The 22,037-nt window shown below is 40.6% G+C and overlaps 1 protein-coding gene across 6 annotated transcripts in view; it reads left to right on the top strand.

Annotated features, from left to right (window-relative positions):
• ANKS1B (ankyrin repeat and sterile alpha motif domain containing 1B) overlaps positions 1-22,037 on the top strand; it is a 1,160,119-nt gene that overhangs the window by 1,083,724 nt on the left and 54,358 nt on the right. For 3 of the 6 annotated variants that reach the window (XM_061417010.1, XM_061417009.1, XM_061417012.1), the window contains 2 exons: positions 6,481-6,609; positions 8,826-8,897. In XM_061417010.1, coding sequence (XP_061272994.1) covers positions 6,481-6,609; positions 8,826-8,897 — 201 coding nt within the window. Of the gene's footprint in view, positions 1-865; positions 941-4,144; positions 4,447-6,480; positions 6,610-8,825; positions 8,898-22,037 lie in introns of those variants that run through there. The other 3 variants (XM_061417008.1, XM_061417007.1, XM_061417013.1) reach the window with 3 other exon arrangements.

Genomic DNA, 22,037 nt, shown 5'->3' with positions numbered 1-22,037 from the left:
TTATCTGGTGGTTTCTGCTGTAACTCCTGGGAGGGTGCTGGTTCATTGGGCATTTGGTTCTAAGCAAACATTATTGCCTTTTAATAACTGTTGGTTATTGGATTGTTAGTGGTGTGGTGGAGAGTCCAAAACATGGAGCTGACTCATTAGACTCATAAAAAAGCAAATGCTGTTACCCAGAGTTTCTGGTGAGTGACAGAACTGAGCTTCCAGACCCCAACCCACCCCCCATTCCGCCTCCATGGCGCCCCCTCCACCACCACACGCTCCCACTGCTGGGCAGCAAACAGACACTTCTCCCCTTGTTAATCACAGAGTTTGCCCTTGAGAACTCTGGAGGGGGAAAATATCTTCTAGGTTTATCAAGCTGAGCAATGACTAAAGTAGGAAGTCATTTTATTGCATTGTGTGCTCCTGGTCGTTTGCCCATAAGAAAATAAAAATGTTTGGCTTGTGTTAAAGACTTTTTTCCTATCTTTCTTGAACTTCATGAAAATATTTATCCTATGAAATGAATGACGTGAAGGGGGAAAGTATTTCCATTCTCTTTGGCAAGTGGAAAAACACAGTTTGCTTTCTTCAAGATGTGAGTGGATTGGTAATTTCCTTTGACATAAAACTAATGCATAAATGGTCTTTTTTTTTCTCCCAGCCAACCCAAAATGTTTTTAAGCAAAAGAATGACTTGGCAGTCAATTATTAAACCTCGGGCAACCTAAAGCATTTTTTGAGTGTTGTTGTTGTTTTTTTAAGAAATGTGATTCTTTGCTCTTTATTATTTTCCTCCTCCCCTTCCTTGATGCTACCTTGGTAGCTGCCGTGTTTTAAATATTGACAAGATGAGATAGTTTTCTGTTTATATCAGCAGTCGTCTGTCTGTGAGATATGGACGAATCAGAACGCTGGATTTCCTTTCTCAGCCATCCATCAGGTTCATAATGTAAGGTTACAAATGGTTATTTTCTCTTCCTGAACTTGCGCTGTGTCGTGTGTTGCAGTGTCGTCAATAGCTATAGGGACTATGTCCTGGCAATGCAGAAAATTTGTGATGTCTAACAACTCCCGAGATTTTTTTTTTTTATTGTTTATTATACTTCATTCACTGTGCCTCGTGACTAAGTTAACGTGCAAAACATTGTCCTGAAATGAGAAACGTACTTGGTTTGGAAGTCTACAGTTAAAATCTGTCCCGTGTGAGTTTGGCTTTCATCCCAGGTGTCCGCGTTCACTTGCTTTCACAGGAGAAAGGAAAAGGGTAAATTGATATATATATATACCCATGTATATATCAGTGTTAGTCTTCCCCATTTTGTACTTCCCTTGTCCATGGGCTATTCAGTTCTTTGTGCCTAACACAAAGGTTCATGCGCTTCACTTGTGAGAAATATTTGAGTATGATTTGCATGATATTCTATATAAGTTTTATGCAAATGCAAGAGGACTGTAGCCAAGAGAGGCACCATTACAGCTACAAAGTGGTTCTCAGCCTAATCCTTTCTTTTTTTTTTCACTTGACAGTACTGAATTGATCTTTGGAATGCATGCAAATCACGACCTATTTTACTCTGAGCTGCTTAATATTCAGATATTCACATTTCACCTTTGCATACATTTAAAAATTCATTTTTGTTTGGAAAGTAAACATTTTCATGTTTGGTTTTTTTTGTCTATTTCATATTTTAAAATACAATCCTATTTTCACACTCTTAAGTTTTTCTCATTGGGCAGCCTGCTGTCTGAGAGGTTGAGACTTTTGGTTGAGAATCACTCAAAAGAGCTTTTGCAGAGCTCTTGGGGCAGCATGCAGAGGGCCTCTTTTGGGGTGCCACGTCAGGCATACCCCTCCTTGTGTGCATGGGGTTTCTGGCTCTTGGGGACCAGTCTATACATTGCCTGGTACTGCTGCTCCCGTGACCCAGCAGTTCCTCCTGAACACGTTAACGCTCACTAACCAGTGCTTTTTCACGTTCAGAAGTGGCCATCTCCGCTCTTTTATCAAAAGAAACAAATTTAGGATAACCAGCTGCATTCTTTATTCTTGAAGATGTTTTAGAAGAACTGCACCAGCATCTTGCTTTCATGTGTGTGTGAACTGTTTGTAGGAGGCCTTTCCTTACATTCACATCCCAGTGTATGTACACATATGTATACATATGTGCCTCCTTCAAAGCTGTTGAGATAAGGGAAAGTAAATGTAATCACATAACTTATGTATGTTTGGGTAGCCCACCTCTAATATTTGTTAGAATTATTGAAAGTGAAACCTGAAAATAACAATTGTCATTTAAAATCATTTTAGTTTTTTATTAAGTGATCTGAAGAAATAGAAAACAATGTTTGTTAATATTCAATCTAAATTTACAAGCAGGTAGGTGGGAGTTGTTCCTAATAGAAAAGATTTAAAAGCTTCTATTAAAAAAATCAATTAAGTCCTCATTTAAAAAATTTTTTTAAAGAATAAGATAAGGCTTGGAAAATACCATACTTCCCTGTCCATGTTAGAGAGCTAGATCCTAATCATAGCTTTTAATTATTTACTGACATCCTAACAAAACTTTTCCTTAAGAAGAAAGAAAGAATATAAACAGTGTTTCCCCTTTGTATTCTCAGAACACATAGAATATGTGATATCTTCAGTTTCCATTTTGGGGGATAGAGCCTTGTTTTTGAATTAGATATCTGGTGCAAATGAACTAAAACCATGCAGTTTTACCACCTTTTGAAATAATGAAAAGATTAATAGCTGCATTTTGGAATCTACCATCCAATAAACATCTATCATGGAATTTTGCAAATTTTTTTCTGCGTTATAACTAAATTCAGTCAGTGGCTTATACTTTTCAGCTGGTGGGTATGAGACATTTAATTTAATTACATTATATTGAGTATGGCCCAATTATAATCCTTAAAACTCAGCAGGCTAAGAATTTCTAGTTGGCAGTTGGTAAATACCTATTAAGCAGAATCAATTCTCTGTTTAAAACTTTAATCTCAAATTATGTTTTTCTTTCGTATTAGAAGATTAAGTTTTATTTGAGTTTGAAGGGATAGCTAATAATGTACATTTTCTTCTGTTTAATTATGTCCTAAAGGAACAAATACATACATAAATGCCAAGTAAACAAGGTTTTAAGCCATGACCAAATTCTTGAACTATTAAGATCATTTAATACATGAACCTAAAGGAAAGGGTTTTCTCCAAGTATTTTAAGCTATAAAGAAGTAGCCTGAAGATATTTAGTAAAAGTGCCTGGAATCACTGTAATTTCTCTTCTGCAATTACTTAAGCCTTTTAAAGAGTACTGCCAGTCACTAATAATTTACAATATGACAGACTTTTGCAATTTTATTTTGTTATTCTAATTAAACATTATTGCCTCATAGTAACCCATGTTTTGCTAAAGATAAGACTTTATTATAAACCGTTATTTCAGACAAAAGACTTTTTAAGTCTGTTTGATTTTTAATTAATATTTAATAAGCATTTTTAACTGAGAGATTATTAATTTTTTAAATTTACCTGAAGAAATACAGATAATATCTGGATATAAATTTTGTGTTTAACAGGACCTAATACTGGGCTTCACAATTGAAACTATTTGAAATGTGAGGCAAACCCCTCCCTTGCTTTTTCTCTCTGCTGCTCCTCCATGTTATCACCACTCGACCTGTTTCCTCCATAGTTCATTCCTGCTATAATTTAGCCTCCAAAAGGACAGAGACCGAGGGCACCCTTGCTCTCTAAGTTCTTTTGTTTTTACTGTCCCTCAAGGAGATGAAGCTGAATCCCACCCCAGGGCAGGCCACATCTGCCCTTTACAGTAGTGTAATGATGAGTCCATCCATTCCCACTGAATTAATTCCAAAGAGAAAAATCAACACCTACAAACAGAGTCTTCTAAATACTCTTATATCTAAGGTTAAAAATAATAATCAGTTGATGAGTTTCCAGGAAGAAAAGAAAATTATTTCCTTATAAATTCAATTTTAAGAACACTTTTTCCTCTGTTTGAAAATGAATTTCTGGAAATAGCACTCAGTATGACAAAATTCAGTTTCTATTTCCAGAAAGGCAGATTCAGTCCCTGTAGGGAATTTTTAAAATATTTGGTCTGGAGCATAGTTTCTGGGCCACAAAGAAAATAAGGATTCTGTTTCTCTTCCCTATAATTATCTTCCCCCATTGCATGTCGGGGAAGCGTGTCAGAGCACTCCAGATTCGGAGCAGGTGGTTTGGGATTTCTGGACAAAGTGGAGTCACAGGAGAGCAGATGATGGCGCTGCCTAAGCAGATGAAATGGACGCACCACTAAATTCTTCAAATGCTTATGAAATAAGAGATCGAGGTCGTTTCCAGACTGAGATGTTATGTGCTGTTATTCCCAAAATGGCTGCTCTGACTTCTGTGGATGATGTAAATATTTGGATCAGCATTCTGCTTTAAGTGTATGTGGAACTCACATTGAAATTTAATTATAAAAGTGCCTGAGTTAATTCAGCAATTAGAGAATGAATTTGCATATGATTTGCATGCTTAACATACAAACACCTGAAATGTCCCCATAACCCCAGCTTCATCCCACCCATTCCCACCCCCAGCCCTCCCCCATCCCTTGACCCGCAACCCATGGTACCCCCAGCTCCTGCCATGTCTGTTCAGGCTTTTCTGAAAACTGCCTGTTGAGCTTGGCCACGGTGAACCTCAGCTAAACGATGACAGGGCTAACGCTGAAGACTGGATGCTTGATTTGCATTGTCACGTCAGCAGACACTGGATCCAAGGATCTCTTGAGGTCAACCAGCTCCCTTTGTATCATTCCACGAAGTTGCGTGCAAACTTCTGTTGTTGCGTTAACAGTGTTACCTGTGACTTAAGTGTACAACACCTGTTTGCTGTGTTGTTGTTGCTTTATCAAGGGAGGGGGAGACTGGGGGTGTCAGTTAATGGGGGAGATGAGAGGATGATTTGCTGGATGTGGGGAGAACTTTGAATTAAGAACTCACTGTTGCATGTTTCCAGAGTTTTAACTGTTATCATTTAAAGGTTATTACACTCACCTTCGAAATAATATTGAAATTCACATATTCTGCATTTTTAATTTTATACTAGTTTTTTTAAGAGCAAATCATGTCAGTTGAAATTAAGATCCAAACATTTAGGAGAGAAGGAAAAGAAAAGATCAAAATAGCAAGTCAGAGGAAAACTTAATTGCAACTAGTCACTGTTTTTACAAAATAAAAATCCATTTAAACAAAGAGAAAACTTAAGAATGAGTCAGGGATGGGTCATAAAATGAAGGATTTTTGCTTAAAAATGCTTAAGTAAATATTCCAGATAAAGTCTTAATGATATCAACAGATGGAAGATGGGAGAACCGAGCCCTGTGCAGGTAAATTAGCAACTGGAACAAAACTAACAAGCAGAATAGCTCAGAGAGAGGAGCCGAGGGTTCTGACCAGTCACATACTCCAGTGAGAAGCCAAGGAAATAACATGAGGCTCATTTTTCTCTTCCTGTGGTTGGAATTGACGGATCTCAAAGAGAAAATTTCAGGCTCTCTGCCTCACGAAATGGCCTATGCTTTCCCTAAGGGGCTCTGGAATTCTTCTGTTTTTTAAAGCCAGTTAGAAATTTGACTTTATAGGAGCTCACACTAAACCATTACAGTAATAAAACATGTTGAGGTTAACCTCATGGAAAATGGTCATTAAAATGATGGGATGTCCTTCTGTGTAAAGTCTGTCTTAGTGGGCTCAGGTACTACGTGATATACCGTCACATGGACTGTGCTTGTACTTGTGATCAGGCTCCCAAGTACATGCATATGCACATATGACCAACCCTGGTATTTAAATATTTATTCTTCAGTCATGCTTTAGGTTTTCTGAGGGAGGAGTTTGAGTATATCCAAGACAATCATGGGGCGTTATATTGATACAAATGAATTCGGAGGAGGGAAACTAGGTATCATCCACTAGGACATTTTCTTCTGAAATTTTGTCTAGTGTCACGCCTACCATATTTTCTCTCCAGAGATACAAAATTTTTCAAAGTACATGGTACATGTCCTCATCAGGAACTGAAATTTATAAACCGGTGTATTGAGAATGCATTTCAAACTAAAAATTTCAAACAGTCAAGTTTAAAAACAGAAAAGTCTTTCAAAGATCATATGTTCTTTTCTGTTGGAACAGAAAATTATGACTTAGTAAATCATTTATGAATATCTTCATGTTTAATTTTAAGAGTACTTAGCTTAGGATGTCATTCTAAAAATAGAGTAAGTCAACTTCTTTCATACCTCAAAAGTTAACTCAGTTTTGGGAAACTTAGGACATATAAAACCATAATAACCATATAACACACTCAAATGTATTTGCACCTTTATGGCACACAGGTTTAAGATGAACTCAGGCCAGCTATAGTGCATGAACTTAGCCTATTACTCATGTTACCTCTAGAATAAATGTGATTTTCAGACAGGAGACTGGGGAGAACCTTCCATTACCTTGCGACCTCCAAACGAAGCCACAGCCTCAACTCCAGTGCAGTACTGGCAACACCACCCGGAAAAGCTCATCTTCCAGTCATGTGATTACAAAGCTTTTGTAAGTTACCCAGAACTGAGTGCTTGGGTACCAGCAGGAATAGAGGGTACATTTCTAGCTTGTTTGCTTTTATATTCAAATATCCCCAGACATTCATCACTGAAATTCCTAAAATGTTTTCCCCTTCTCTTTTTTTTCTTAAAGAAGCCTTCTTCAAAGGCTACTTGGAAATTCCAAACAAATGGAACTTTATAACCCTTTTAATCTTGTAAGCTTAAGGTCTGTTTTGCCTTCTTCATACTTAGTTGTGTATTTTAAATTAAATGTGATAAATTGCTGTCTTAAAATGGAAATGACTGTAAATAGAGCATATATAGGCATTTCCACATAACTCACCAGTTATCTCAAAACATTGGGTCTACAGCTTTATGTAAATACCAGATTCTTTTCATTGTCATCATTTGGATTATATTACTAGGCTTTTTTCTTTTTTTAGATAGGAGAGGGAATCAGGCTTAGCTGAGATTGTGAGTGATATGAACAGGTAAATGTTCAAAAGATACCATCAGTTTGGGGGCAGATGGTTGTCATGACTATAGCAGGGAAAGTGGCTGAACCCTCAGCAGAACATTGAAACTGTCTTTCTTAAAAATAAATGTTTTAATTAGGACAAAGTTTCCTGATACCTTAAAAGATGAGGATTTCATATTTTCAAAAATAAGATAATGAAAAACATCAAAAAGAAGATAAGGGTTTCACCACAATCATCGTCATTGATTTATGAAGATGTAAAGGTCCTGATTATCTCACAGCAGTTTAGTCTTTTCATTTTGTGCTCTCTGCACCTCTTTAACTGCTTGTGTCTTGAAGCACTGGACTTATTTCAGTCATAATCTCCCCCAAAACTGTAAGACTGCAGTTCCTCCTTCTTCCTCCAAGACCCAAACACCAGATCCCTGAGCCTTTCTGAGCATGCCTTCTTGGAAGCCCTTGACTGAACCCTCTGCTATTGTGCCTGTGCACAAACTCTTCAAGTCCGGGATCTCGTGGGTCTAAAAGACTGATTGCCAGCCCAGTTTTTGCAGAGTGCCAGGGTCTCCTCAGTCACATCCAGAAAACAATCATTTTAATACACTCTTTAAAAAGACATATTGAGCTGTTTCTTTTCTCTCTTTTTTTGAAGGAAAGTAGAGAAAAATGACAGATGGAAAGAACCTTAATGAAGTTTCAAAAGGTGGTGTGTGTGCGTGCTAAGTAACATCTGAGTCTTTGTGACTCTATGGACTATAGCTCGCCAGGCTCCTCTGTCCATGACATTCTCCCAGAAAGAATGCTGGAGTGGGTTGCCATGCCCTCCTCCAGGGAGTCTTCCTGAACCAGAGATGGAACCTGAGTCTCATGTCTCCTGCACTGGCAGGGAGGTTCTTTACCACTAGCGTCACCTGGGAAGCCCCTTTCAAAAGGTTGAAGGAGAGTCAATTGATAGGAAGGCAAAACAGACATTTTGCTAAAAACTTTTTACCCCCGGCCAGAGCTTGGAGTGTGTGTGACCATCTGTACTAAGGCAGCATTGGAGCCTATCACCTAACAGCAAAGTGGTGATTCCTGGCAGGAGATACTACCATCCTTCTCCCGCCCTGTTCAGCCCCTCCAGTGTCAGTTTGCACCAAGGAACTCAGCTCCCTGGGCTCTGGAACAACTGAGAACGGCGTTCTCTGTCCCCGCATACGTCCAGCCCATTCTCAGGTGGATCAACCACCGGGCACGGAACTGAGAATGAAAAAGGTCCCAAACTTTGTCTCTGCCTAAGAGCAGCCTAACATTAATTACCTATGCAGCCAACTAAGTCCAAATGGGGTGTATGTTGCTTCGCTTCTCAGCTGTCTCATACAACCCTGTAATTACATAGATAGTGATGTGATTTATTTTTGCAGACATTGCTGCCTCAAAAAAAAAAAAAAGGGAAAACATTTTTAGATGGCCCCATTTTGCAGTTAAATATGATCTGAAAGATGGCATCTTTAGAAACTACTGCAGTTTTATTATAAAGAGCAATTTACAGCTTTCAGAACTGTGGTTAATTCTGCTGCATTCTCTGTATACATACGTTTATTTGTTAGAATTAGTTACTGTTAGTTTTTAAAAGTTATGCAGCAGCCTACAACCAGGAAAGCTGGCCAGTAGTACTTCTACAATCTGCTTTTAAATTGCTACTCATATTTATGTTCTGTTTTTCATAAATCATTGATTTATTTATTTATTTTTTTGTATTTCAGTATTTAGGTTCTATGCTGATAAAAGAGCTCAGGGGGACAGAATCAACCCAAGATGCTTGTGCAAAAATGCGGGTAAGTTTGCGAAACGATTTTATTTCTTGTCACTGAAACACTAAATACTGGGTATGGATACAAATTGCTGCTTCTCAAATTCCTATTTTCTTCATCTTTTGGTCTGCTGAATCACACTGGTGTTATATAAAAAGGTATTTGGGTTTTTGTTCATGTTTATGCCACTGTGGTTCGATTTGATGTCTGTTGGATGCAGTTACTCTGATTTTTAAAGATTTAAAGTAATTTTATATACATTGATCATCTCCAGATTACAAGAAAAATGACCTTTAGTTTACTATAAAAAAAAATATTTTAAGCACCCACTTGGCAGTCTGAGAATACTTACTGAAAAGACTGCCAACTAACTAAAAATTAACAAATGTAGGAATATTGAGAGCATATTATTTAAAGCTAATATGCCTTGCTGCTGCTGCTAAGTCACTTCAGTTGTGTCTGACTCTGTGCAACCCCACAGATGGCAGCCCACCAGGCTCCGCTGTCCCTGGGATTCTCCAGGCAAGAACACTGGAGTGGGTTGCCATTTCCTTCTCCAATGCATGAAAGTGAAAAGTGAAAGTAAAGTCGCTCAGTCGTGTCCAACTCTTCGTGACCCCATGGACTACAGCCTACCAGGCTCCTCCGTCCATGGGATTTTCCAGGCAAGAGTACTGGAGTGGGTTAGGAGCTTTTTAATTATTCATTTTTTTAAAATAAGAAAACCATACAACTCCAAATTGAATCATGTAAGGACACAGTCTTGATAGAAATGGCAATTTCAAATGTCTGTGATTGGTGGCTGCTGGGTTCCCAGGACCCTGTATTAGTCAAACCAATTCTCACTGAGAGAGATCCAGTGGGCTTTTTCTGTCATGTGTCCCTTATTCTTCCTCCATAGCAGATGTGTAGAAGCCATGGTGATATCTGACTGATGATACAAAGTAAGAATATCGGACTTAATCCACATAGCAACTAACCAGTCAAGTTTGAGATCATTAGCAAGTGAAACCCTAACTTCTGTTTATCATTTATTTTATACAAGCAGCTTTGGTGGGAAATACTTAAAAGCATGTAATTTAACAGTCATTGCTCATGGAACACTAAACATGTATGAATCTTCATGACATTGATGCCTCTGTATGTAATGGCTGATTTGATATTTTGATGAATTCAGTAGCAGAAGGACTGAAACAGTTGTCTTTCTATTTGATGTAGGTATAGTATACTTAAATTGTCAGGACCAAGGAATCTTTATTACAGGTACTGTGTTTAGATTAAAAAAAAAAAATCCCTGATATGTACAGGAGCTCCAAGTTCCAGTTCTGTTGGTCCTTACTTGCCTTAGGACTTGCTGTTTTGTCATAATAACTGGTAAATTTACTGAGTAGTTACAACGTGCCAATCTTCTGTGCTGAATACCTTGAGCGTTTGCTCATCTAATCTTTACCACAAAGCTGTGAGATTAATACTGTTGTTAGCCCCATTTTGTAGGTGAAGAAACTGATTAAATAACTTTCCCAAGATCAGACAGTGAATAACTTGCCAATCTGGGACTGGGTCTGGCTGACTCCAGAGCCCAAGCTTTTAACTACTACATTCCCCTGCTTTTCCTGGGCTTCATTTTCTTAGAAAATAAGAACATTGGACTAGATCCCATTAGGGTTCTTCCTGGTTTTTATAATTCTGGAAAACTTGTATTCTAATTATCTCTCAAAGAACAATAAGAAAATGGGAAAGGTTTTTAATCATCAAGCCTCAATAATTTTAGAGCCGTTCATGAACATGTCGAAGAAATTAATTTGGCATCTCTGATTTAGTACTATTAACTCAGTTATCTGAATCCAGCTACGTCAGTGCGGTAATGAGCATAAGTAGCACATAGAGCACATAGCACCATCTAAAATACACCAGATCTGTGATTTAAATTTCAGTCAATTTCTTGAAATTAAGTGGATCTGAAATTCCATTTGGACAGCAATAGCAAAACCATTTCAACAGTCTCAGTGGAGAATAATTTAGTTAAATACTTGTCTGTTGCTTAAAATGAAAAAGCCATCTATTTAGAAGCCATTCTTCTGTTCTTTAGGGTGTTTTTCCAGTTTGCTGCCCTTGGTGTTTATTTTGAGTAGTTTACATGAAAATAAGAACTTCATTGCTACTTGGGATATCAAAAAACCCTTATTTCCCATCTTGATTAAATAAATATCAGTCTTTGACAAAGTAGCTAAAGTTGCACTCACTGGGTTCATCAGAGCCTTAAACATCAGAAGTGCAAATTTGATCTGCTATCTGGGACTATTGATTTGTGAACTAGAGCTCTCACTGACTGAAAATGCTGTGGATCTCAGTTTGCAGTTAATGCTCCCTTTGAACCTCCAGTTACTGTTCTCTCTGTTTTCAATATGGTGACATTTCAGCCAAAAGTCCCAGTAGAATCAGATCTCCTTAGGGGAAGTACGTTAGGGCAGGGGTCCTCAACCTCTGGCATCTAATGCCTGGTGATCTGAGGTGGAGCTAATGTAATAATAATAGAAATAAAGTGCCTTGGGCTTCCCAGGTGGCACTGGTGATAAAGAATCTGCCTGTCAAGGCAGGAGACATAAGAGGACATGGATTCAATCCCTGGGTTGGGAAGATCCCCTAGAGGAGGGCATGGCAACCCACTCCAGTATTCTTGCCTGAAGAATCCTATGGACTGAGGAGCCTGGTGGGCTACAGTCCATGCGGTCACGAAGAGTCAGACACGACTGAGCGACTGAGCACGTGCACACTCAGTACCTCTCACATGAGCCGATTAAACATTTATTGCCTTGAGTTTTAAAATATCTGAAAATGGATCATTTATGTTGATAAATAGTTTTAGAGTAGTTTCAGGAACCCTTAAAGTGTCTATAAGATTCAGTCAGTTCAATCGCTCAGTCATGTCCGACTCTTTGTGACTCCATGAATCGCAGCATGCCAGGCCTCCCTGTCCATCACCAACTCCCAGAATCTACTCAAACCTATGTGCATCGAGTCGGTGATGCCATCCAGCCATCTCATCCTCTGTCGTCCCCTTCTCCTCCTGCCCCCAATCCCTCCAAGCATCAGGGTCTTTTCCGATGAGTCAACTCTTCGCATGAGGTGGCCAAAGTATTGCAGTTTCAGCCTCAGCATCAGTCCTTCCAATAAACACCCAGGACTGATATCCTTTAGGCTGGACTGGTTGGATCTTCTTGCAGTCCAAGGGACTCTCAAGAGTCTTCTCCAACACCACAGTTCAAAAGCATCAATTCTTCAGCGCTCAACTTTCTTCACAGTCCAACTCTCACATCCATACATGACCACTGGAAAAACCACAGCCTTGACTAGACGGACCTTTGTTGGCAAAGTAATATCTCTGCTTTTAAATATGCTATCTAGGTTGGTCATAACTTTCCTTCCAAGGAGTAAGCGTCTTTTAATTTCATGACTGCAGTCACCATCTGCAGTGATTTGGAGCCCCCAAAAATAAAGTCTGACACTGTTTCCACTGTTTCCCCATCTATTTCCCACGAAGTGATGGGACCAGATGCCATGATCTTCGTTTTCTGAATGTTGAGCTTTAAGCCAACTTTTTTACTCTCCTCTTTCACTTTCATCAACAGGCTTTTGAGTTCCTCTTCACTTTCTGCCATCAGGGTGGTGTCATCTGCATATCTGAGGTTATTGATATTTCTCCTGGCAATCTTGATTCCAGCTTGTGCTTCTTCCAGCCCAGCGTTTCTCATGATGTACTCTGCATAGAAGTTAAATAAGCAGGGTGACGATATACAGCCTTCTTGATGTACTCCTTTTCCTATTTGGAACCAGTCTGTTATTCCATGTCCAGTTCTAACTGTTGCTTCCTGACCTGCATATAGGTTTCTCAAGAGGTCTGGTATTCCCATCTCTTTCAGAATTTTCCACAGTTTATTGTGATCCACACAGTCAAAGGCTTTGGCACAGTCAGTAAAGCAGAAATAGATTTTTTTCTGAAACTCTCTTGCTTTTTCGATGATCCAGCGGTACCAACTAAATTAAACCATTTAGGTACAGACATATGTAGTAATTTGGGGTACATTCCAGTGTGCTAACATAAAAACTTTAGGAGATTTTTTTAAATTTCATACTTATCAACTGTAACTTTTTTTTTCCATGACACTTCCTTCAGCACATTCACTTTGCCGCAGCAGAAACCAAGCACAGTTTTCCCTTCTCAGAAGCACTTGGAGTGTTTGTTTGATAGTCACAACTGGTTAATTTCTAAGTTTATCTAAGCTTGTTTATTCATCTCTAAGATCCCCTCAGTCCTGAAATAAAGATAATTCTACATTGCTCTCCTAGTGTTCTATTATACACCTATTATTTCAATTAAAAATATAGCATAGTTAACTAGTGGTGGTAAAGAACCCGCCTGCCAGTGCAGGAGACAGAAGAGACACGGGTTCAATCCTTGGATTGGGAAGATTCCCCGGAAGAGAGCACAGCAACTCACTCCAGTATTCTTATCTGGAGAATCCCATAGTCAGAGGAGCCTGACAGCTCATAGAGTCAGACCCAGCTGAAGCAACTCAACACACACACACACACGGACACACACATTTATCAGGTTTCCCACAGCCCCCGTCCCAGATCTAAACCCTAAATAATTCTTATCTTAAAATTACCTTTTAAATTGTGTTTATTGGGAAAGAATCAATAGAAACTTGCAGGAAACCCTGATCATTTTTAAAGTAAAATTGCCTTTTTAAAAAATAAAAGCCTGCAAAACTATCTTAGGAAGAATGATTTCTATGAATTATTTTGCACTTCAGTGGTACAGCTTGGCTGCTTATTTCCTTTCCCATGACAGCTTTACAGACATGTCTATTTAAAATTAAAATTTTAAGACCTATCTTAGTAATACGTGAGAAGCTGTAACAGATCTCTGAACGCATTCATTTGGTGCTGCCTTTATGTTCCTGGTTGGGTTTTCTGGCTAAATGTATGCTCAGAGACAGGCTTCACTCTGAAAGGACTCCTGAGAGGAATCCTGGCTCTGTGGTCCTGAATATGTACTCCCCTAACATGTTACACAGAGAGCAGGGAACCTTGCCTCTGCCACACCTCACATCACACTCCGTAACATCTGGCTGCCCCTGCGCCATGCCCATAGAAGGCAGGAACCATGTATACTGTATCCCCAAGGCCTGCTGTGTAATAGCTGCCTTAGGAGATGGTTGTGATGATTCCATAAAAGAATGCCTGTGAAGGGTCTAGTTCAGTAAAATCTTAAAACACGTAGACCTCTTCCTCCAAATGTTTGAGAAATAAGTAAATTGATGGTTAGATTTGCTCTGGAATGTTTCATTTGTTTTTCCCCACCTCTGATGCCAGTGCCCCAGCCTTTGCCCCAGTTTTCTGTATATTAATACACAGTATAAAAGAGAGTATTCAAACACCTAGGAACCCTGCACTCTTCTGTCCAGTTTGTTTTTAATATATTTATTGCCTGGAGAAGCCCAGGGCCGGGGAGCCTGGTTGGCTGCGGTCTATGGGGTCACAGAGTCGGACACGACTGAAGCGACTTAGCAGCAGCGTTTCCTTATCTGGCTGCACTGGGCCTTAGTTGTGAGGTGGGGGAACTAGTTCCTTGACCAGGGATTGAACGCAGGCCTCCTGCACTGGGAGCACGGAGTCTTAGCCACTGGACCACCAGGGAAATTTCTTCTGTCCAATTTTTAAAGGTCATTGCCAAAAGGGAGAAAAAAAAACAAAAGGGCACTGTGGATGTTATATGTAATTTTCATTTTATATTTAGGGGAGGTAATTTGTTTCTGAACTGATTGGGAGTTGCCTTTTTTAAATAATGTGTCCACAGACTGAACTTTATAAAGCAATAGATTGTTTTGGCCTTTCAATTCTCTTTGGTATGAGTAGCTGCCACTTCAAAGATTCTAAGTACAGAGTTTGGTGAAATGAGGGATTTGTTCTGACCACATGAGGTTCCACTATTCCATTTTCCTCCCTAGACTTACTCATACCCTATTTCCCAACCCTGAATTTTGTCCCAGGGTATATGTTTCAGTAATATATAGCACTCTCACTTCCCTAATTAAATATGCCATTAGGAACACATCTGCTCCTGTAAGAGGTAGGCCGTTATATTCAATTTAGTACTCTGAAATCTGACTTTCCCTAATCCCATATTTGAGGGTTAGAATTGTTCATCGGTGTATGTGTTCAAGGAAATTTCCCTAAAAAAAAAGAAAAGGAAATATCTGTTCTCAACTACAATAAGGTAGAAACCAGCCTTTCTGATGTAAGAATGGAAATATTTTAAAATTATTTTTAAGTCAGCAATAAGCAAATCTTCCAGTGTGTTTAGATTTTGGAACTTCTGCTTCCCAAAGGGCTTAGTTTCACAATCCCTTCAGGCTTCTTGTTGAGTCTGTACCCTTTAATTTATATGATTTCTAAACTTTCAATCTGAAAGCAATTCTAAAGTTGAATTTTCAAATATATGGATTCCCAAATAATTGTCTGTGCCTTGGTTGAAGCGTGAAGACCATCTTTTTTCCTATACTTGCAAGGAAAGAAATGAACTAGAAAGCTTGAAAAAGGTAGACTTTCGAATCAGATGGAAATGTTAAATTAAGAGTCCTCTTTCCTTAGGAGATACTCAAATAGAAGTCATGTATATATATATATATATATATAATTTTATTTATTTTTCGCCTGTGCTGGGTCTTCATTGCTGCAGTTTCTCCAGCTGTGGTGTGTGGGGGCTAGTCTCTAGGTGTGGTGTGAGAGCGCCTCATTCTGGCGGCTTCCCTTGTTGTGGGCCTTGTGTAGGGCCCTTGGTCCTCAGAAGTTGTGGCTTCCAGGCTCCAGAGCACAGGCTCAGCAGTTGTGGCACGTGGTCTTCGTTGCTCCATGGCATGTGGGATCTTCCTGGAAAGTTTAAATTTTTTAAACTTACATTTGCTTCTTACAAAAGCAATATACATTCATTATTAGTCAACTTTCAAATAGAGATACAGAAAAGAGAAATACAAACAACTGTAGTTAAAAAAAAAAAATGTAGTTTTATCATCCCGCAGTGGTAAACACCTGTTAACACCTTGTTTGTATGTTATCTTCCAGACTGATTATACATTCATAAGCATCACTTTTCTACAAAAAAATGGAAATGTTATGAGCCTACTGTTTTAATCTGTTTTAAAATATATTTTGAAACATTTTTATTCCAATAACTATTCATCCCCAATATTATTTGTGCCCGTTGAAAAATACTCCAATCCATAACTGAACTAAACTTATTTAACCATTTCCCCCGGTTGATTATTAGTTTATTTCCATTTTTTTCCAGTTATAACCAATACTATGGATAACATCCATAAACCTAAGTCTATTGCAACGGGTCTGATTATGTCTTTAGAATAAGCCACTAAATGTAGAATGAGTAGGTCAAAGAGTATACCCATTTTGAAACTCTTGATAAGTATTGCCAAACTGCTTTACAAAAAAATTGTTCCAATTTATACTCTGAGAAGCAGTCTCCAAATATGTATTGATGTTTGCATGTCACATCTCTCAGGATATGTTGGATGTGTTCCCAGTTGAGGGTGCGTTGGTGGCACTAATGGTAAAGAACCTGCCTGCCGATGCAGGAGACTTAAGAGACACGGGTTCAATCCCTGGGTCGGGAAGATCTCTTGGAGGAGGGCATGGCAACCCACTCCAGTATTCTTGCCTGGAGAATCGCATGGACCGAGGAGCCTGGTGGGCTACAGTCCATAAGGTCTTAAAGAATCAGACACTACTGAAGCAACTTAGCACACACACATATGGGGAATTTCTATGAGAAGACACATCTCCACCATGACCCCTGGGCCTATCAGCTCTATCTGGTCAACATCTATTCCAGATATAACTCTAGAATCTGTCTTTAGGACCCGAACCCTTTATTTTATGTGCATAATGTTTTATTATACTTTCACAGTCCCTGAGGAACCATGGCCAAATTAAATAATACTTGTTAATTGTTCTGAAGACCAAGATCTTCAGCTAAGTGCTAACTAAGGATTTTTGGAAATCACTTGTCAAGTGGAAATAGCGTGTTTTGATAAATTAACGTCTCTCTGAATTAATGTAAGTTGTAGCACAACTTTGTATTCATGGCAGCAGAGAACAGTTCTGACAGTGACTTTCAATCAAATTGATCAACTGTATTTTTAGAGCAGAAATTCTCAGTGTGGTCCCCAAACTGGCAGCATTAGCAGCATCTGGAAACTTGTTAGAAATGCAGACTCTTGGGCGCTACCACTGACTTACTGTCTCAGTCTTTTAGAGCCACTATAACAAAAACTGCGAGGAATTTATTTCTCATAGTTCTGGAAGCTGAGAAGTCCAAGATCAAGGCCCTGGCAGGTTTGGTGTCTGGCAAAGGAACTTTTCCTGGTTCATAGACGGCCAGCTTTTCACCCTGCCCCCTTGACAGGAGAGGCAAGGGAGCTCTCAGGTCTCTTTTATAAACACAATAATTCCATTCCTGGGGGCTTCCCAGGTGGCTCAGTGGTAAAGAATCTGCCTGCCAAGGCAGGAGATGCAAGAGACACATGTTCAGTTCCTGGGTCGGGAAGATCTCCTGGAGGAGGGCATGGCAACCTGCTCCAGTGTTCTTGCCTAGAGAATCCCATGGACAGAGGAGCTGGGCAGGCTACAATCACAAAGAGTTGGCCACAGCCGAGCACACACACGTGCACAGAGTCCCTTTCCTGAGGGCTCCACACTCATGAGCTTGCAATCCTATAAAGGCCCCACCTCCTAATACCACCAGTTGGGCATTAGGATTCAGTGAATGAATTTGGGGGTAGGGAGTACAAACACTTGGCCTACAGCACTTCTGGAACCAGAAACTCTAGGGGTGGCATCTAACAGTCTGTTATTTACCAAGCACTCCATGGGATTCAGATGCTCTCAAGTTTGAGAACCACTGCATTGGTCCATGAGCAACCAGTAAGGCTGCCGTGTAGACAGACTGTCCTGGTAGAACACTGTGCCACAGTGCCTGGAAACCAGCCAGGGCTGGAGCAACAGAGATCGAGGGCATTGCTTTGTGCCCTGCAGACTCGGCCAGGCCATGTTCTTTACTCTGACAGTACACACAATAGCCGAATCTTAGGCAAGAGGACTGGTTTAAATGGCTGCTGTTCCGGTCACGTGGCCTTACTTAGGCTCTATATTCGCTGAGCCTTTGGGTCAGAGTCCTTGTGACCAGAAAAGCCCTTGTGAGGTCATTTATACCCTCATTTCCCGGCCAAGTGAGACTTACCCCGAAATCATCAGGAACAGATGAGAGTGACACTATGATTAAAAAGCAGAGGGGGAAACTTCTCAGCTTTGCCTCTAATGATTCTTCTGCCCTCTCAAAGAGGCTTTCCTTCTTATCTTGGTGCTGGCAGTTGGAGCCAGTTTCCTGTTGCCAAGGCCTAACCCTCTCCTTGAAGCTGAACTATCACGGGATCTGTGAAGCGTTTGCCACCCCAGAGGAGTCTGTCTCGGTGCATCTCTCATCACATCCGTGGTTCTCCTCCCAAGTTCTTTGGAGCATCTGGGTTCTCTGCAAAGTGTTCTGAGCTCTCCACGTGTTGAGAGGCTGGGACTGCAATTCTTCTCTGTAAAGCTGGCTTCCTACTCATTGCTGTACTATATTAATTCATTTGCTCATTCCTTTAACAGTCATAGATTTCAGCAGCTTTTAGATTGATTCCTGTAAAATTGCTGGTATTTAGCCATTTTGACCTTTTAAAAAAAAATGGCACCTTCATAAGTTTCATCTGAGACTGTGTGCTAGTCGTTGTAGGACAAATTTGGAAAAGTGGGTGCGGGCCTCTCGGAAAGGGGCGGGCCTCACAGGGAAGCAGACAGCCCCACCCCAACTGCGAAGGAAGGAAAGGGGAGGAAAGTAGCCCCTTCAGCCAGGAGGCCAGAAACTGACCAGGAAGGGACTCCAAAACAGCTTTTCCCAGAAAGTAACCTTGAAACTGAGCTTCGAAGGGTAAGAGTTCATTTCAGATGGCTAATTTGCAGTCTGCTTTTTCTCTATTAACACTCCCTGCAACTTAGCTGGTTCTGCCAAATACAAAAATCGCCACAATATTGCTTGTTTGGTGTGGTTTTTTAATTGTTTGAGAGTCACTTGGGCCTCCCAAACATAAAAGTTTGATCCTGTTTTAATTTACTTGCTGAAACTAAATATAATAATTAAGCGTTGAAATAAGGGAAGTATTATATGGCAAAAGTAATAGTTATGACTCAGCACTGGCTATCTCACTAGAAAGCATCCTCAGGGTAGCTGTGTGTAGGTTAATATATGCTATGAGTTGGATGGCAGTAGACCATCGAGAAATCTGTGCCAGCCTGTGCTTAAAACACCCCCTGGCAGTGATCGGGTTTTGTAAGAATGAGGGGTCAGTGATACCCTCCCTGTGGGCTCTTCACTCTGTACTGACTCTGGGGCACAATTGATTCCTGTTAGGAGCATAAATGTCACTCTGGACCCAAACCTCACATTGCAGCTCACAACTGAAGTGCTTCTAGTCTCAGCTCTAAACTTCTTTGCTCTCATTTACCCATGAAAGTCCTGCTTTGAGATCCATGCGTGCTAAGTCACTTCAGTTGTGTCCAACTCTTTGCAACCCCATGGACTAAAGCCTGCCAGTCTCCTCTGTCCATGGGATTCTCAGGCAAGAATACTGGAGTGCGTTGCCGTTTCCTTCTCCAGAGGATCATCCCGACCCAGGGATCGAACCCAGGTCTCTTATGTCTCCTGCATTGGCAAGCACTTACCACTACTGCCACCTGGGAAGCTCTGCTCTGGGATCCAAGGGCCCCTGTATTGCAAAAAAATATGTTCTCACACTGTTGATTCTGCATTAGAAAATAAGAAACTATTTTGGGGGTGTAAGGCTAGAAAAGCTCAATGGCAATTTCTGACTTGATACAAATATTCCAAGCAGTTCATAATTTGTACTTTAAAAGGAAATGAAAAGTATTTGAAAAAAAATTAAAGATGGTTGTTACTACTTTCCTTGGTGAATCCAAAAATCCCTCTTTAAAGAAAAAAATGCTGTAAGAGTGTTCAGTTACTTTTTCTATTACAAACAGTATTACAGGGGCCTGCCCCCAGATAGGAAATTATGATCCCTGTTCTGTGTGATGCTTAAAAACAATATAAACCCAAGTGCTAAAGAAAGGACTGGCTTTGAATTGATTCAGTACTTGCATTTAATTATAGGTTTCAGAAAGGTAACATCTGTATATAACTAAATACTGTTTCTCTTGAAAGAATAAAAGGATGATAATTGGGGAAATTGTGAAGAAAATACAATGAAATATCACTATATTCTTTCAGCTTTCAGTGGGAGAGCAGGATGGTGCAAAAGTGAAGTTAATCTGGGGCATTACCCATGAGCATACAGCTCATTAGGTAGGCAGAGGTCCTCGTTACACATTAGTCTCCCCTGTGAAGCTGAGGGTTTCCCTAGAGGCTCAGAGGGTAAAGAATCTACCTGTAATGCACGAGACCCAGGTTCGATCCCTGAGTCGGGAAAATCCTCTGGGGAAGGGACTGGCAACCCACTCCAGTATTCTTGCCTGGAGAATCCTATGGACAGAGGAGCCTGGCGGACCCCCAGAGGAGTCCATGGGGTTGCAGAGTTGGACGTGACCGAGCGACTAAAACACACACATACACATGAAGCTGGTGGGGATTTGAAGACTCTGAGAAACCTTAGAAATTCCACCTAGAGTGTGGCATGGTGAAAAAGGCAACTGGAAACAAAAGGGAACCACAAAAGAAAGTTTGCCCTGAGCATTTTACTGAGGAAATGGGCCTGAAAAAGAGAAGTCTATTTATACAAATAAATAAGGCTTCAATTTTTAATATACACCTCTGGGAGTATTCATCCAGAAACACAGCAAAGCATGCAGCTAGGTCATAGGAACCAAGTTGCCTGAGACCAAGTGCTTTGTAATTCGAGCAGTGTTGTCCGGACTAGGTGCCTTCGACCCTGGACGGGGGGTGGTGGGGTGGGAGATGGTTACAACACTGAAAGAGAAGCTGGGGAGGAAGGGACTTCGGCTTCTTGGGGTCGGGCTGAGGCTCCAGGCTCGCCTTCTCTTTTTGTAATTTTATTCGTTTACTCATTTTTGGCTGTGCTGCATCTTCACTGCTCTAGTTGTGGTGCATGAGCTGCTGCTTGCAGTGGCTTCTCTTGTTGCAGAGCACAATAAGGCACGTGGACTTGAGGAGCACTGGCTCAGTCATTGTGGCCACAGGCGTATTGCTCCATGGTAGGTGGGATCTACCCAGATCAGGGACTGAACCCATGTCTCCTGCGTTGGCAGGCAGGAGCCACCGGGGAAGCCCTGAGCTCACATTTTAATATCTGAAAAGCCTTCATAAAATGAAGCGCTTATTGGATTTCTTGCCTCCCTGATTAGCCAGTGAAGACTCAGTATATTTACCTTCTTTCTCTGCATTTTCATCTTTCATTAAAATCATGTGTGAATAGACCTCTTTAAAGCTCTGTAAAGTACACCATCAGAAAATCCTCTAGAAAGAGATTGGATCTGTATCTCTTGTACAGAATAGAAATGCCTTAAAGGAGGTGATTACCCTGAAGATCTCCCACAGCCCCTCCCTGGCCGGATCCATCGTCGTCTTGTCTTGACTCAGTGGGAAGAGAAGTACAGTTTGGGCCACAACATGCAGCCACCCCACACCAGCCCTCCTAGGCCTGCGTGTAGCCTGCAGCACTGGAACCCCATTGTGGCCTCCGGTTAGGAAAGCACAGATTCTTGATTCATTGCACCGTTGAGGTTTTCTGTGTCTGCTGCCACCGTTCTCCTTCTGAAGCCCCTTTTGGTAAAATCAGCGACAGATTTTTCTGTTTTCCCAAGCTGGGGCTTTCAGCCAGGAAACCCAGTAAAAGTAGCAACCGTGCCTGTGTGTGCCTGCCACTGCACTGGGCACACATTTGTAGGCCTTTTTAGTTCTCTTGACATCGGGCACTGCTCCCACTGTCTAAGGAATCTTCTCTTGACTTCATGATCCTGCTGTCAGGCTTCTTCCAACTTTGTTTCAGGTTCCTTCATTGACTCTACTTTCTTCCC

The sequence above is a fragment of the Bos javanicus genome, chromosome 5, assembly GCF_032452875.1.
Source record: "Bos javanicus breed banteng chromosome 5, ARS-OSU_banteng_1.0, whole genome shotgun sequence".
NCBI classification, from domain to species: domain Eukaryota; kingdom Metazoa; phylum Chordata; class Mammalia; order Artiodactyla; family Bovidae; genus Bos; species Bos javanicus.
The sequence above is the reverse complement of the archived record's forward strand: the minus strand, read 5'-3'. Positions and strand labels throughout refer to the sequence as shown.